Genomic DNA, 17,893 nt, shown 5'->3' on the forward strand with positions numbered 1-17,893 from the left:
ACTCTATTAAAAGTAAAACTTTTTTCCAAGTCATGGCCTCTTGAAAGTATTTTTGCAGGTATGAACCTCCCTGCTCTCTTGAAACCCTTTTGGGGCAACCATGACACCATTGGTAGTTAATTTTAGGAATTAAAAATAAGGTAGTAATGATACTTCAATTTCAATGAAGTAAAACAATTATATGAACTGAAACAAGAAAAAATGCAAAAAAAAATACAAAAAAAATTAATGTTCAAAAAATATTGGAAAGTAAATATTTGAGATAATTTTGTTATTTATTTTCAATTTTTATTTTACTATTACATTTTATATTTTTATTAATCATTATTCTATAATTTAATATTTATTTTTAAATAAGGTATTGAGATAATTTTTGGCCCAATTCCGTCAGTTAAGCCAATCGTTTTCTTTTTATTAAATTATGAATTTATTTTTAATGGTATATTAACCAATCCGTGCTCAATCTTCCGTAGAGTAAAACCAAGTGGCGTATGTCTAATAAATTTGATAAATTTTCGTCTCAGCTCATTTCCCAAAATAGTTTAGTTTCGTACATATTGCCTTGACGAGCATTTTGAGGATTTCGACGAACGCGCCCCCCTTCCGTCTGAAATGTTGTGAAAAAGTATTAACTACTTTTTTCTCTGCCCTTGTTTGTCAATTTCAATTTGTATTTGTCAGGTTATATTTTTCATTCTCTCTTTAATTTTTTCTTTCTTAATACAGTGAATTTAAATGATGTTATATGTATGTGTTTTTTACCTGATTCGCCCCACTTCAGCTATTTGGTTTTGGGTGAGTCATATTGATTTTACACATAAATTATTGAATAAATATATCAGGTTAAATAAATATATAATATTATTAAAAAAGAGTACTCTATCGTGCATTTAATATTTCATTGTCATTTTTTACAGCCTTTTTATTCCCTACTGAAGATTAATAATCTTTGTATTGATTTCTCAGGTATTTCGTTCAACTTGTGAATGGCCTTGAATACTTACATAGTTGTGGTGTGATACATAAGGATATAAAGCCGGGAAATCTTCTTCTTACAACGGATCAAACTTTGAAAATTTCTGATTTTGGAGTAGCCGAGGTAAAAAAAATTATCAAATCAGACTTGTTCTTTAAAACTCCTTAAGTTCTGTACATTTTCGTCAAAATTCATACTTTTTTCTGTTCTTTAGTCCAAAGGTTAATTATGGCAAAACATGCGCTTATTGTTTGTTTTATGATTAAGACAAAAAAATAGTAGGAGACGGACTGAATGTTTGACACAAAGTTATGAAAAACTCCATAATTTACTCTAAAAGAATACTTTTGGGCGCTGTTGAAAAATCCTCTTTCCAAAATTCAATGTCCGAAATTCAACTTCTCTCTCCTTGAAATTTAAGCCTATGCCGCCCCCGCCCCCTAAAAAAAAACAGGTACCATGTAAAGTAATTAATTTTAAATTTGAAATTAAAAGATATACATTATTTAGGTGTATTTAAACTATATTTTTATCAAAGAAACTTGGCATTTTGTTTTACAAGATGTTTTTTGTTTTTTTTTTAATTGGGTATCCCCCTAGCTGTGCTTGGAACAATCATAAAGCTGACATCCTCTTGAGTCCGTGGTCAATCCCGTTGCACGGTGGCCACCATCCCGTAGTCAGATCAAGCATCAAGAATTCTGCCTTAGGAGGCGTGAAAAAGATTTTCTGGAGCTATTTGCATGCCGTTGTCATTAAAGTTTAAAAATGAACATAACTATTATATGGTTTTCCCCAAGGGCTTTTTTGTATTTAAACTTAAAGGATCTTTACATATGAACATAGTTGCTGAGAGAAATCTTTTGGTTTGGACATCTGGGATTCATACAAAACCATCATCTTTTCTACCTTTAAAACAGGTTTTTTTTTGTTACATGTCGAGCCTCATACCAGTTTTATGATCGAGTTTACCATGTGAATTTCTCCTCATGTTTTGGCTGTCAGATCATGTTTAAGCTCTCAAAAATCCCATATGGAGAATTCTTTCACGTATTCCTCTGCGGAAAATCTCCCACAGAAATTCCCTCTCCCCGTGCAACATAATTCTCCCTTGGAAATCCTCCCCTCTCTTTGACAATTCCCCTTCATAAGGGAATCGAGTCTATTTATTGGAAAATATAATGATGCACTGAGTCGATAATCACGAACATCGATTTTTCCACAATAGATTTAATCCCGGATGGAATAAACTTATCTCTTACCATACACTTTTATAAATTGCCTAATCAATTCTTTTTGATGATATATGCAAAGAGTCGGAAAAAGATAACCAAACCAAATTCATTTTAATATTGAAATTTTCCCTCCAACGTTGGATTCCCTCCCCCTTCCCACAGTTTGACCACTTGGCAAATTTATACCTCCTCCCCCTGATAATTCCTCCCTGGAAAAATTTCCCCACGTTCAAAATAACGATAGTATTTTTTTAATTAAAAAGTATTTGAAAAATTAAAAGAATTGTCAAGCATTTGTGTTCTGAGGTCTCAATTTTCATTTAGCGCAAAAACTATAAACTATTAGATTTGTATGTATATATTTTTTCTACTCTTTAAACACCTTCTAAGACCCTATATAGGGAGGGATGAATATGATTTTTGAAAATAGGGAAGTACCTAACGATTTTAGGAAAACCTTAATAAAGGTTTTATCGAGGCATTAGCCTGGTCTCTGTAGGTAGGAACTTACTTAGTAATATGATACTTTTTAGACTGAGAGATGCCGTAGACAAAGTTTTGAGAGAAGAACAGTATGGTTTTAGAAAAGGTAGAGGATGTGTCGACCAAATTTTCACTCTTAGGTTAATAATTGAGAAGTACATGAGTTGCCGAACATCTTTGGTCCTTAGTGTTATAGATTATGAGCAAGCGTTTGACTTTGTTGATAGAAGAGCTTTAGCAAAGGTTTTATCCTTGTATGGTATACCAAACAAATACATTAAAGTGATTAGTGCTATGTACGAGAATAACACTGCTGAGGTTAAGGTGGGGATTGACGTTAGCTGCTGGTTTTGTATTAAATCAGGAGTTAAGCGGGGTTGCGTTTTGTCCCCCTTTATATGGATTATTTTGATGGACTTTGTCTTAAGGAGCGCAGGAAAGGCAATGGGAGATCACGGAATCAAATGGGGAGAAAAAAGTCTCTTGGACTTAGATTACGCTGATTATTTAAGCATCCTAGATAAAAGTGTGAGCAAAATTAATGAACTTTTAGAGGTTTTGCGAGTTCAGGGTGCTAGAATAGATTTGAAAATTAGTGTTAAGAAGACTAAGTCACTAAGGCTAGGAATAAGTGAAGATGAAAAGGTGACGCTGGGTAATGATAAGATTGATCAGGTGGGCAGCTTTACATACCTTGGTATGTAAGATGGTGGGAGCAGTGAAGATGTTAAAAATAGAATAGCCAAGGCTCAAGGTGTTTTTTCATAGTTAAAAAAAGTTTGGAAGAATAGGAAGATGAGTCTACAAACCAAGATTAGAATCTTAGAAGCTACAGTAATGACAGTGGTCAAATATAGCTCTGAAACATGGGTGCTTCAAAAAGCGGATGAAGATTTGCTAGATGTTTTTGAGAGAAATTGCTTAAGGATTGTTCTGGGTACCCGGCTGACTGACCGTATTTCAAAGAATAGGCTGTACAAAAAAAATGGTTCAATACCGCTCTCTAGGGCTATAATGAAAGAAAGGTTGAGGTGGCTAGGGTACGTTGTGTAGATGAAGGATGACCGATTGCCGAAGATTGCAGAGCGTGTGTAGCTGTTTTGGCCTCAGGTGGCTTGGTGCTGTGGTGAGTTGTTAGTAGTAGTAGTAGTAGTTAGAAGGGGTACTTGCCCCGCGCGCACAAAATTTAAGGGGGCAAAATTTGAAATAAATAATCCAATGTTTATGATCTTTTTGTAGTTTTTGGAATTTTATTTTTATTAAAATAAAGCAGAGGGCGCAGTTGGCAGTAAGTAAAAGCAAATTGAATCCAAAATTTTCATTTTTCCCCATATCTTCATCTTTATTCCTGAAAATAAAAGTAAGTACACCGAAGTGAGTAATCAGATTAACGATGCTTCTTCATTACTATGGTCTCTGCCTTGGTCCTGTAGTATGCTGCTGCAGCAATTTTCAATCTTTGGGCCCAGTATTACCAAGTTAAGGTCAAACCCACTGTGCCACTACAGGGCTAAGTAGACATAATTTGATTATTTTAGACAGATTTAAATAAATAGAAAATTTTGTTAATAAATGAAAATTTTCTTAAAATCTGGCCTGAAAATTTTTGGGAGACAGGGGATGTTTGCTAATCAAGAATTTGACCCAGTCGCAAAACATGCCAGAACTGCCCTTGATAGTGATCAAATTTCTAATCTAAACTAATGTCCCTCCAATTTGTTAGAATTGGTAGACAATTAGCTCGCACCTGAGTCCATATTCTAATATATTTAATTGGTAAATTTAACATGAAAAAATATTCCCCACCAAAACTCTTTAACACTTCTACATAAAAATAAAGTAGTCGAAGCGCTTGTGCCAGCACCCCAGTGTTGATATTTAATGACTTGTTTTGTAAGTATAGGTTACATGAGGCTAGGTTAAATTTGGTTTCAAATATCAGAAATGGGTTAACAACCTAACACAAGCTAGCCTAACCCAACCTAACCTTACTTAACCAAGCCTAATCTAACCGAACCTAAGGTGTCATCATCAAACCTTGCAAGAAATTGAAAGTTGACTGGCAACACTGACTAAACCAAGGAGAAAAAAAAAGGTATTTCAGACATTTCCCGGTGAATGTTGACATTCACCAATTTGCGGTAACACATCAGATGGTAACACACATATATTAAATATTTAATGACTCGCTCTTCTAGCCTAGTCATTAGATATCTAAGGAAAACATCCTCGCTTTCTTGGCTATTATGTTATATACAGGAGGAACCCCTTTCATCTAGCAGTTTTTTTTTTTTTTATCTGGAATGGTCACGAAAGTTCCTCCTTTACTAAGGTGTAGTTAACGCTCTAACCATGACCTCTGATGTTGTCTAATATTACCAAGCTCAATGGTAGAGCTAAGTGCAGCCTATACTTCTAAACGTAAATATTGCCTATATTTTTTGGAATTTATAAATATTTTCGATAGTCTAGTAAAAAAAAATAAATTAGTGAATAAAATTTGTGCAGAACAGTTCTTGTGACACGGGGGATTTAACCGTGGCTGCGGTTGCTCCCGAGCATAGCTTTATCCACTCCGCTGCCACAAGATGAAAAAATTGATATTAGATTATACATGTTATGGATACGGAAGATAGGCAGGTCATCTCTGATAAAAATCTATTGCACAGAAAAAAGTGATTGGCAGGAAAAAGTAAAGAAAAAAATTATTAGAGAAGAACAGAAAGTAACATAAAGAATCAACAGCATTCCTTGGAACACAGGGAATTGAACCGCGATCTTAGTTGTTCTTGAGCGTAGCTTTATTCACCCCACTGTCACAAAGTGAAGAATATGGATGTTTATATCATACATGTTATGGACAAGGAAGATTGATTGATTGCCCATTTCTTAGGCGGAAACTAGTACACGGCATTTATAGTTTGCTACAACTAACTATTTGATATAATTATTTCTAAAATTGACAATCAGGTTGTAGGGTTTCCATTTTCATTGACGATGTAGCTGCATCAATCTGGTTGTTATTGACAATCCTACGACAAGATCAAGAGAACTACCATGAATTTACTTACGGGATTTAAGTGGGGGGAATGCGTTTGGGTGTCACATTTGTCTAAGCAAGCCATTTCCATGGTAATTAGGCGTTAAGTCGTAAAAAGGACCAGACTGGAGAAAGGAGTGGGGCCGACAACTCCATTAGAAAACACGGCTGTCAAACCGCATTGCGAAAAAGCACACGTGGCTCCAAATTTTGATGGAATGAAAAAAAACAAGCATCTCGTCAAAGTTAGGATATACTGTACTTTTACGTGAACTTTTGCACTAGTTCATTATACAAATCAAATCAATCAAAATATTTATATTCAGTAATTTAGTCAACGTTCAGACGTACGGAGACAATTTATGTTAATAAAGAAAAATTCAATCTAGTTGGAAATGCTGCCAATTATTGGACACGATTTGGGCCCCTTTTATTGACGATATGAAAGCAAAATTTCCGTTTTCATTGATTACCGAACACCAAGAACCGGATTTTCGCTTCATTTCATCGCCATATTTCCGTTTTCATTGATTATTGAACACCAAGAACCACATTTTCGCTTCATTTTATCCCCATATTTCCATTTTCATTGATTATCGAACACCAAGAAACAGATTTTCGCTTACAGTCTTATCATCAGATTCAGACGAATGCGTGGCCATTTATTTCGGGGCTTCTTCTCTTTTCTGAGGGAGGACAATCTTAAAAGGAGAATTAGCTGATTCTGGTGAACATTGTCTATTTTTAGATTTTATTTTCACGCATCTTTATTTAGGATTCTTGATATTTGGCTGGAAAAACAATCCGGATCACGACTTTAGAAAATTCCTTTAGGGCCTTAATTTTGGCAAAGAAAATTCAATGAATGATGCATGCGTGGAATAGTTATAATAAGTTTTGCTGAAGATGAGTTGTCCTAAAGATTTTAAAAGACACATTACAGTTTAGTATACGAAAAGGTTTGCTGAATAAAAACAAATTAAAACTGTTGTAAAACCTGAAAAAGATTAAAAAACCGTCAAAAAAAAGATGTGTTTCTTTTCTCCGAGCAAATCTTGGTCCACTTGTGTTATCTATTTTATACTTTGTGCTATCTTGTTAACTTCATCATAGCTGAGATCATAATATAGCTTTTACTATATACTTCATTTATCATTGCAACCTACGATTATGACATCATTCATCATCTTGTTTATGAAAACGTATTCTTTGTAGAAAAAAAATTCATTTTATTTTAAATATTCTTTTCTGTGGATACAAAAGGCACTAGATGTGGCAATTTCTGCAACCATGATCCTTTCAAATGAGCCATTAATCCCCTCTCACATCTTTTCGAAGATTCTTAGAAACAGGAATTGGCCGCGTTCATGTTTTACACTTTCAACCACGATCTTCATTGCGGAAATGCAGTTTTTCTTAAAAAATGATTTATTAAGAAAATAATATCTTTAAAACGAGCCATTAAACATCTCTCTATGATGTTCTGATGCCTCGGTAGCCTTAGAGAGAAAAAAGATCCGACCCAATTTTCGAGGGGTTTCTGGCTTTTTTTATCGCCATAAGATTTTTTTTGCTATAAATTTTTACTTTTAAGATTAACTGGAATAATAGTTACCATTCCTGAATCAGGGTTAGATTTCAATTTTTTGTTATCCGGCAGTTTTTTTTCCAAATGCCTTTTTCAACTTTTTGTTGGTTACTAATGGTTACTAATGGCTGCGGTTGTCCCTTTACTACAGCTGCAATCATGATAGAAATTAGCATTATCGCTTATTTCACTGTTAACTGAAAACTAATTAGAGCGCGGCAACCATAATTATTGATTTCAGAATTGCCATGATGAAGATAAATAATTTCAGATTTGCCATGATTAGACTAATTCATGCTTGAAGGGTATTCATAATTCGCTAATTTATTCTTGAGTGATTTCGAAAGGCTCTTAGGGGGCCCTTATCTTTTTCACTCTAATCTGTTTATTTGTAAATGAATATATATTATTAAAGGTACAAAGACACCTTTTGCAATGACATTTTTTTAATCTCTTCTACAAAACCGCTTTAATTTATTCTATTCAGCAAATCTTTTTGTATATTAAATTGTAACATGTCTTGGAAAATCTTTAGGATAGATACTCATCTTCACCAAAATTTATTCTAACTATTCCACGCCTATGTGACGTCATTCATTGAAATTTTCTTTGCCAAAATAAATTTTCTAAGTTGCGATGCGAATTATTTTCTCACACAGAAAATGGCAGCATATCAATTTAAAAAAAATTATAGTGTCGTTTTCGAGAAAAATTTGTAGAAAAAATAACAAATGGATATATATACAATATTATTCGTTTAATAACATAAATTTATTGGCGTTTTATGTATATAGGTAATACAGTCATGTTATAGAGACAGGTGTATTATAGACAGGTAACTTTTTTTGAAAATTATGTTGTCAGTCTCGGGAATTCCAGCAATATTAGAAGTGCTTCTATGTGGAGGGGGGGGGTGGATTTCATGCGGAGGACTTGTTTCGGATTGATTTGGCTTTTACTTTCAGTTGGAAAAGAAAAAACTTCAAAAAAAAATTAATTTAAATTCATTTGAATTTTAATTTAATTCATGGTGTCACCCATCAAAGGCTAGAGGCTTGAGAAAATTTGTCTGACTTTAGAAAAAAGAGTGGAAAAACCCTCCAAACGTCAAGCTTAATGGCTGTTTCCCATTAATGCAGTTTATACTCTTAATGGCGTAATGACTTAATGGCAGTTTTTAACCTCTTTGGTACTCTGTCTTTTCAGTTTAGTTTTGCTTTCAATTTTTATCACAATTCTCTAAGAACGACTCCGGAAACAAAAGGGCTGTTTGATTAGAATAAGCAGGTTTTCAAAGTAGTAAACAAATTTAGCGTAAAGAGCGGGGTATTGAGGAGGGGGTGGCCCTTTGTGTATGGGGATTACTTTCTGTGTAAGCATAAGAGAGTAAGCCGATGAAAATATATAAAAGAAAACTCCTATTTTCGAGCCTTTAAATCCTTTAAATAAAATTGTCTATTGCCACGGTATATTTAGATATCGTTGATTTATGGATCCCCACTAACAGCTTATCATTGTCACCATTTAAAAAATCACCCCCTTAGATTTGCCCTAACATTGTATATAAAAAGAAAACATTCCAATCTGTCACCCTAAAAACCGTGGGTTATCCGTATCCCATAAGTGGGTCATCCCATAGTAAATTTAGAAAAAAAAAAAAAATCAGAACAATAAGAGGTTCTATATTAACAGCGAAATGAAATTGAAGAAAAGTAAACGCTTTTGACAATATTTCTGTTAATAATATATATATATATATATATATATATATATATATATATATATATATATATATATATATATATATATATATATATATATATATATATATATATATATATATATATATATATATATATATATATATATATATATATATATATATATATATATATATATATTTATAGGGAAAGAAGTTAACAATTGGGTATTCTTTTTCGACGGTGGAAAAAATTAAACAGAAGCAAAATTTTCGGAAAATCTCTGTTGAGTTTTTTTCAAACATAATCTGAAATACAGAAAACTAGCAAGGCAAAAAAAAAACTTGTATCGTTTTTGCTTTTTTAAAATTCTAATTTTCTTTACTAGTCTTAAGCATTTCTGGGAAATGGGTGTCTTAAGTATTTATAGGAAATATACCCATCGGAAATAGGTCCTGTAGACGTTTCCAAAGTTTTCCAGTTTCTTGTTATTTTCAATCGTTGTTTTCAATGTTTCTATATTTTTACTTCCAAGATCATGTTTCGTTAAAGCAAAATAAAAAGGAATTTTTCTTCCAATTCATTTATCTATTTTTAGACTAAATAAAACTTATTATATGGCAGCCTTGTCTATGACAAGTTTTTGAATATTACTCTCTCTTGGAAGCCCCTGACAATAAATGATAAATGAACAAAATAAAAATGAAGATACATGGATGAGATAGCCGTATGAATTCTAATCTGGGGTTTCGTAATTATAAAAATGGTTTTTCATTTTCAATGCCTATGAAAAAAAAACTAAATAAAGCCGAAATATTCCAAATAATTCTCGCACCTTAATTTGCTCATGATCTAGCGAAAAATATTCTCTATTCTGCTGATAACATTGATTTTAAAATATTTTTTTATATGAATAGGTTTATTTTTACTATGCCGACTTTTTTTTATTATTCAATATCAGTTTTTTGTGTTAAAATTGATTTTAGAATTCTCTCGAATAATTAACATCTTTCGACATGCAATGTGTGTATGCGATACCCGCAAAATACTGATTCAAATCGTGAATCGCGATTGGAAATATGGGGAAAAAAATAACAAGAAATTACTTTATGCTGGGTTTTTCTTCTACATTATCATAAATATTTATTTCAGATGCTGGATCTTTTTGCACAAGACGATTCTATTCACACAAGTCAGGGCTCCCCTGTGTTTCAGCCTCCCGAAGTGGCAAACGGTGTTGATCGCTTCTCTGGCTTTAAATTAGACGTGTGGAGCTCCGGAATAACTTTGTAAGTTTTTACTTTCTGAATTTACGAAACCGTTCCATTTTTGTCTATGTGTCAGAAATTGTATAAACTCTTGGTTACAGTTCTGGCTAATATACTTAGGAGCCTCATGAACAGATTATCTTTCGGTCTAAATCGATCGCCCTGATGGATAAATTAAGAAGTAGCCAACGTGTGTATTTTCAATATCAAACAGTTCGTGGTAACAAACTGTAAGTAAGGAGCGATCCGGCTCAATAGTAACCAAAACTCTAAAAACTGTAATTTTGATACCAATATATGCATCAACAGAATCGGAATTTTATGTTGATTTCAAATATATATGTTTCATCAAGTTTAATTTTACTCATCAAAAGTTAAGAGCATGAGAAGATATGCCTTAATTTCGAAAAAATGGGGAAACAACCCCTAAAAGTCATAGAACTTTAATGAAAATCACACCATCACATTCAGCGCATTAGAGAACCCTACTCTTGAAGTTTCAAGCTCCTATCTTGAAAAATGTGGAATTTTGTATTTTTGCCAGAAGAAAGATCATGGATGCGTGTTTAGTTTTTTTTTTTTTTTTGCTTTTTTATTTTCCCCGGGGGTGATCGTATCGATCCAGTAGTCCTAGAATATCGTGATAGGGCTCATCTGAACTTCAATTAAAATTTCTAGTGCCCTTTTTAAGTGACCAAAAAATTGGGGGGGGGGGGCAACTTGGCCCCCTTCCACGCTCATTTCTTTCCCGAAGTCACCAATCAAAATTTTAAGATTGCCATTTTGTTCGGCATTGTCGAAAATCTAATAAATATGTCTTTGAGAATGACTTAATCTCCCACAGTTCCCGCGGGAAGGGCTGCAAGTTATGAACTTTGCCTATTGCATTGTTTACATATAGTATTGGTAAATGGGAAGTATACAGACGTTTCAGAAGAGTGTTTTTTCTGGTGGGGGGTGGGTCGGGGGAGGATCTTTCTATGGAGGATGTTTCCGTGGGAGAAGGGACATTTTTATGAAGGGGGCGCCGGATTTCCCAGCATTATTTAAAAAACGATCAGAAATTAAATAAAAAAACAAGTTTTTTCAAATGAAAGTAAGGAGCAACATTAAAACCTAAAACAAGCAGAAATTATTACGTATATGAAGGGGTTCGCTGCCTAGGCAATACCTCGCCCTTTACACTAAAGTTTGTTTTAGTACTTTTAAAAGAGCTATCGATTCGAATTACCCGGCCTTTGTGATTCAGGGGTTTGTGATTCGAACAAAATTCGATCTTTAGCGTAAAGAGCGAGGTATTGACTAAGGGTAAACATCTTTATATACTTAATAAAAACATACAAATATAGAAATTCGTTACGTAAGTTACGTCATAACAAAATTTCGAGAAAGCCATTTAGCCAAAACAATGCAAATTTCATTCTAATTATTCATGTACGGTGAGCCAAAATCAAAGCTGCATTGATTCAAAAACGTTCAGAAATTAAATTTAACTGGAAGTAAGGAGCGACATTAAAACTTAAAACGAACAGAAATTATTCCGTATATGAAAGGGGCTGTCCCCTCCTCAACGCCTCGCTCTTTGCACTAAAGTTTGACTCTGTCCCACAACTTTATTTTCTAAAGCAATAAAAAACTTTAGCGTAAAGAGCGAGGCGTTGAGGAGGGGACATCAGTAGTAAGCTTGTATAAGATTCGAAAAATACATGAAAAAATACATTGAATTGCACAAGAAAACCCATACCTGAGACATTACACTTACACGTGAACATTCTAAAAAGCTGGCAAAGATTGCATTATTGTTGTCAATTGCACATTTTTTTTTTATTATTTTTTTTTTTAAAGTTGGCATGGTATAAAGTAGTCCAACATGTTTTGGGAGTATGCACGAAATTATACAACTCAAGCAGAGTGTTTTTCGAGCCAACATCCGTTTTTTTATTTGTCCTTGAGATTTCGTATAAAATACCCATACGTTACAATTTAAATTTCAATGATTTGATATATTCTAGATGATACACCGAATATTATTAACTTTGGAGCAATGGATCCGTCAATTTTCAATGTGAGTACAGCTTACTGAATTTCTTAATTTATTTTCAAATAAAAATCATTTTACCAGTAAATTCAAATTTCAGGAGCATAGGCCCCCCTCACCTCCAACGATACAAACCCATACAATAGTATAAGTATACTCGTTAGAAAACGCAAAGTACGATTTTTTTCTATTATGTCAACAAAAACCCATCCCCCACTGCTCTGTTTACGAGCATAATTCTGTAGTTTTACTTATCTCGTTCAAAATGGCCCTTTTCCCAATTGTGTATTTAAGATATTTCGTCTTTTTCCGGTCTAAAACCGCATGCTTACTGAATTTCTTAATTTATTGCCAAATAAAAATCATTTTAACAGTAAATTCAAATTTCAGGGGCATAGGCCCCCCTCCCCTCCAACAATACAAACCCTAAAATATGATGAGTATACTCGCTATAAAACAAAGAGTACGCTTTTTTCTATTATGTAAATAAAAACCCCTCCACCACTGCTCTGTTTACGAGCATAATTCCTTAGTTTTAGTTATTTCGTTCGAAAAAGTTCCTTTTTCCCAATTATCAAAAATCTTTTTTTCCGGTCTAAAACCACATGTGTTTATATTTACAGAGAGTCCCTTTTGAAGCCAGAGTTCAAACGTGTCTTATCTGAGTTATGAAAACAAAAGGTTGATGATTAAGACAGGGTTTGTGTAATTCTCGCCAGAAACTTAGAATTTATATAAAACCAAATCGTATTAAAATATTTTCTCTGGGAGAAATTTTAAGTTTTGTATTAATGTGGATTTTAGCTCACATTTAACAAACTTAGTCGTAGTTAGGTGAAATTATGCATATACATCTTAATTTATAGTCTAATTGCATGGCTACTAAAGAAACAATGAGCATTTTTTTTGGGAAGAAATTAAAGTTTTGTATAAAAAGGACATAGGGCGCTACAAATATCAGAATCGACTTTATAGGGCAAATTATATTATGGGGAGATGTTTTTGAAAAACCCCTTCCCTCCAAACTCAAATTTTCCAAAATTCTACATTAGAAACATTTTTAAATAATTCTAAAGCGCTGAGACATAGAGTGCTACAAACATCAGAATCAGCTTTACAGGACAAATTATATCATGGGAAGATGTTTTTGAAATCCCCCTTTCCCCCCAAACTCAAATTTTCCAAAATTTTACTTAAAAAGCTATTTTTTTTAATATTTCTAAAGTGCTAATAGTTATAGCACTAAAAACATCAGAATAAACGTTAGAGGGCAATTTATGTATACAAGAGGGGTTTTTATTTTCTTACTCAATTTTTCTTCTTTTTTAAGGTGGAGGAGGTGGATTCATACAATTACTCTCTCCCCGAAAAGAGACCAAGATGGGGTGATACCACATCGATGCAAGCTGCAAGACCATCCATCATCAGATATGCTAGCTCTATTACAATTTCTCTGGACCAGCCGGGGCACTCTCATGCCAGTGTCAGCTCTATACAGATCACTAGGCAACCTGGTAGAAAATTCAAGAGGGAATGGATGTTTTCTCATAATGCATCAGCCTCATCTAGTCAAGATCGGGAAGGGACCTCCCTTCATGCTTTGCCAGGGGCTTCAGGCATACAAGTGCAGTCTGAATTTGTAAATGTATTTATTTTAGCTCTACCTTATACGTGATTATTTACTTAAAAAATTCTAGGAGGAATTGAGTTTTGTGGCAGATGTGGAAAAATGGTACGTGTTGAATATTCGGGTAAACATACGACTAAGAAATGCTTCACTATAAATAAGGCTATTACATCTTTCTGAACTTTCTCTGGGAGGCAGGGTAACTATTCAGTTTAAATAATTCTAGGAGGAATTGAGTTTTTTGGCTGCTGTGGAAAAATGGTACGTGTTAAATATTCGGGTAAACATACGACTATGAAGCACTTCACTATACAAACGGTTATCACATCCCCTAGCATTTTGTGTGGGAGATGGGGAGTGGGTAATTGCCTTAAATTAGTGTATTAATAATTGAGTGATGTTGCTAATGTTGAGAAAATGTTACTTGTTGAATTTTTGGGCAAAAATACGACTAGAAAAATGAGTCGTTAATAGAAAAGGCTATTATGTTTTTTTTCTCAATTTTCTGTGTGAGGTGGGGGTAAGTATTTAGTTTAAATAATTCTAGGAGGAATTAAGTTTTTTTTTGGGGGGGGGGCTGGTGTGGAAAAATGGTACGTGTTAAATATTCAGGTAAACACACGACTAGAAATGAACATGATTTTTCAACTTTATGAAATAATGCTTATTTCACATAGAAAATAAACCTTTTTTTATATAGATTAATGAAATAGCAGTGCCATTCGGTCATGAAACATCAGCATTTACTGGACCTGAACGAATTCTAGCACCACCAATGGAGTTTAGAGACGAACCTTCATTAGTTCTAGACAATATGGAGTGGCATAGGGGTTTTCTTAATGATTGTTTTGGGGACATGGCCAGCCTAGACGATTTAACTTGTGACATTGACATGATGGAGGACCCAGAGTGGGCAGATAGATTTATGCGTGAACATTTAGGGGATGTTACTAGTGCATCTGAACCGGGTCCTCATAAAGAAATCCCATCACAGGACAATACAGGCTGGCTTGATCAGCTGTCCCCAAACACCTTGGAATATGTACTAACAGGCCTAGGGGACTTCATGCCATCTCCAACTATTGAAATTGAAGAGACTGGGGGTGGTGCTATTGACAATTCTATGTCACCCCCCACCATTCCGCTTAATGATATAGCTAGTACTAGTAGTAGTAGTAGTAGTAGTAATACAACAACAACAACATCAGTATCCCCTCTTCCAGATTTTTTTCTTTCCAACTCTGCCTTGCACCACACAAAGGTCTACAGCGCCAAATTCGATGATCCCTTCAACTCACTAGTGTCGGGGGATATAATAACAAGTCCCTCGGCCATTACACATTTATATACTAATAAGATTCAAGCCATTCTTGAACAACAGATGGTGGTGTGGGGTGGGGGTCAGTTTGAAAGCATCAATAGACCTAAAAAATATTTTTTTAAATGAAAATGCGACCGAGCTGTATTCAAAATACTTGCGCACAGAGATGTTGGCAATTCACCCGCATTTATCAAATTATGGGATGGTTTTTCTAAATTGGGTTAATAGTATTCAAAGTAAGTGGGAAAATTATAACGTGTGGGTAGTGGATCTGTGGTTTAATTTATTGAAAGTTTAAATGTTAATATTTGTAGATTTAAAAAGGATTTTATTGTAAGAAGTGGGGCTGGGGAGAGGGCTATAGTTTTAAAATATCATTCAGATTGAGAGGGGTGTCAGGGGGTACAACATATCTGTTTCGATACGAGGCTAAAGTGTTTCAAGTATGCATTTTTAATTGCGGCATACAGACCTCTTCAAATAGATGCATGTAAGAAAAAGTTGGATAAAATGACAGTTCAAAGTTCCCCAAAGTAGGTTTTAATTGTTTAAATGGCCAATTTCCCGTGACACTAAAAGGAATATATATTTTCGAGCGGGCTAATGGACATTTAAATACTGGTGTCACGGTGATACAGTATGTAACATAATTTGAGCAGGGTTATCGTTCCGATAAGAAGGGCGCATTATTTCCAGTGAGGGCTCCTTCAATTGAATCAGTGGAACATTGGGTGTGGCTTCTACAAACGCGACCCACAGACCCCGATTCAATTGGCCATCTCAATCCGATTACAGATATTAGTAGGGTTCTGGGGGAGGGTAAAAGGGGAATGTGTGTTATTACTGTCCAACATGTCTCTCAAGATTTCGCTCTGATTTAAAGTTAAAGCATCACATGAAACACTGTAAACGTCATGGATACCAGGCTGTGGAGACGGTAAGCGGAGATAGAGCGATCTTACGTTTTAAAAATTTCCAAAACACGCTCCTGCAGGGCAATAATATCGCTTTAAACTGCGAAGCTAAACTGACAGACGTGTGCGATCCGTCAAATTCAAATCGCGCTATAAATACATGAAGCCATAGGGGTCTCTTACGCTCACTCAAAGCAGGAGGTCAATTATGCGAAAAACGTGATGGATGAAGCTGAGATGTTGAGTGACAGCGGAGCCTTCCGGCACTTGGCAATAGTCAGTACAATCGAAAATGCAAATAACAAACTTTTGTATATTCGTTATATAATCTATCTTCTGCTTTTATCACCAGGTGACAGAATTGCTATAAAAAATCGTAAAATGTGTTGGGTTTGCAAGGGAGAATTCGATGATGGTGTTGGGAATGGGGGGAGGAGGAAGGTGATCGACCATGATCATTTTTGGCAGGAAATTACATCGGGGGGAGGAACTTTAAGGGGGTAGCACATTAGTCATGCAATTTAAACGTTAGACAGTAATATTTCTTACCGGTTTTTATACACAATTCCAATTACGACTTACAGTTTGTTTTACCGGCGTTGGCCCGTATTGCCAAGGGTGGAGTTGTAGATAACGCATGGATAGATGGTTCTTTTTATTTAATGTCATACCCAAATCATCGGAGAAGCTACTTCTGCTAGAATTCATGTGGAAAACAGTTGACAAGGGTAACACGTGCCTTAATAAAATCCGTTTTTTAGACTCTTTCAGCTTCTTCCCCAAATCTTTAAGTCAATTGATTCAGGTACAGAAAAGCGACAATTTTGATAGCTTCCGCCTCCTTAAACAGCGCTTCCCCGATGATGAACTGTGTGATTTATTAACGTGTAAGGGTATATATCCATATGGTTATTACAACTCTGGCTCGAGGCTAGATCAGGTGTCACTATCGCCCATTGAAGCTTTTTACAATTCTCTTACTGAGAGTGAGTGCACCACTAGGGACTACGAATTTGCTAAGAGGGTTCGGGCAAAGGGTGGATGTAAAAAAGGGTGGGATTATTGTAAACTACGCTTCTCTAGTGACATACTCATTCTTCTGGACATAGTGTGAGAAAATACAGATAAAATTTATGGGGAATTAGGGTTTGATTTAGGTTATCATTTTTTAACTCCTCATCTGGTGATGGACTTGATGCTTAAAATCAGAAAAGAAGAATCTGATATAATTACCAACGTGGATCAGCATCTGTTTGCAGAGAGATCAATGAGGCGTGGGTATATGTTTCACGGGGATCGTATCATGAAAACTGATCCGACCGGATAGCACATCGATGAAAAGTCGGACGCAGTTTTTTTGGATATGAATTCTCTTTACCCATCGGCAATGTCTCACTACTGTTTGCCGTGTGGCAATTATAAAGGGCTTGACAATCCATGTGCTTCGAATTTCCTCGACATTGCCAGTGTTGAGGAGAATGGGGCACAGGGATGGTTTTTTGAAATTGACGGTGAAATACCCATGGAAATCCATGACTCGGTAAAAGACTGTTTTTCCGTGCATAAATAGACCGGTGGGTAGGGAGTATTTGAGCCCTTGCAATTTATCTTCAATAGAGGATGGGTGTATGCAATGGGTACCCTCGAAATAATAAATAATTGCCCGACTTCAGACCAAAACAGAATATTGTTGATCATCATTT

General features: G+C 34.8%; 1 protein-coding gene across 1 annotated transcript in view; it reads left to right on the top strand.

The window, feature by feature from the left end:
• Lkb1 (Lkb1/serine/threonine kinase 11) overlaps positions 1 to 17,893 on the top strand; it is a 71,026-nt gene that overhangs the window by 17,262 nt on the left and 35,871 nt on the right. Inside the window, exons 4-5 of the mRNA XM_089096850.1 lie at positions 967 to 1,099; positions 10,175 to 10,311. Coding sequence (XP_088952976.1) covers positions 967 to 1,099; positions 10,175 to 10,311 — 270 coding nt within the window. The remainder of the gene's footprint in view (positions 1 to 966; positions 1,100 to 10,174; positions 10,312 to 17,893) is intronic.

The sequence above is a fragment of the Artemia sp. Qi Xiang Cuo genome, chromosome 11, assembly GCF_049724085.1.
Source record: "Artemia sp. Qi Xiang Cuo chromosome 11, ASM4972408v1, whole genome shotgun sequence".
Taxonomy (NCBI): domain Eukaryota; kingdom Metazoa; phylum Arthropoda; class Branchiopoda; order Anostraca; family Artemiidae; genus Artemia; species Artemia sp. Qi Xiang Cuo.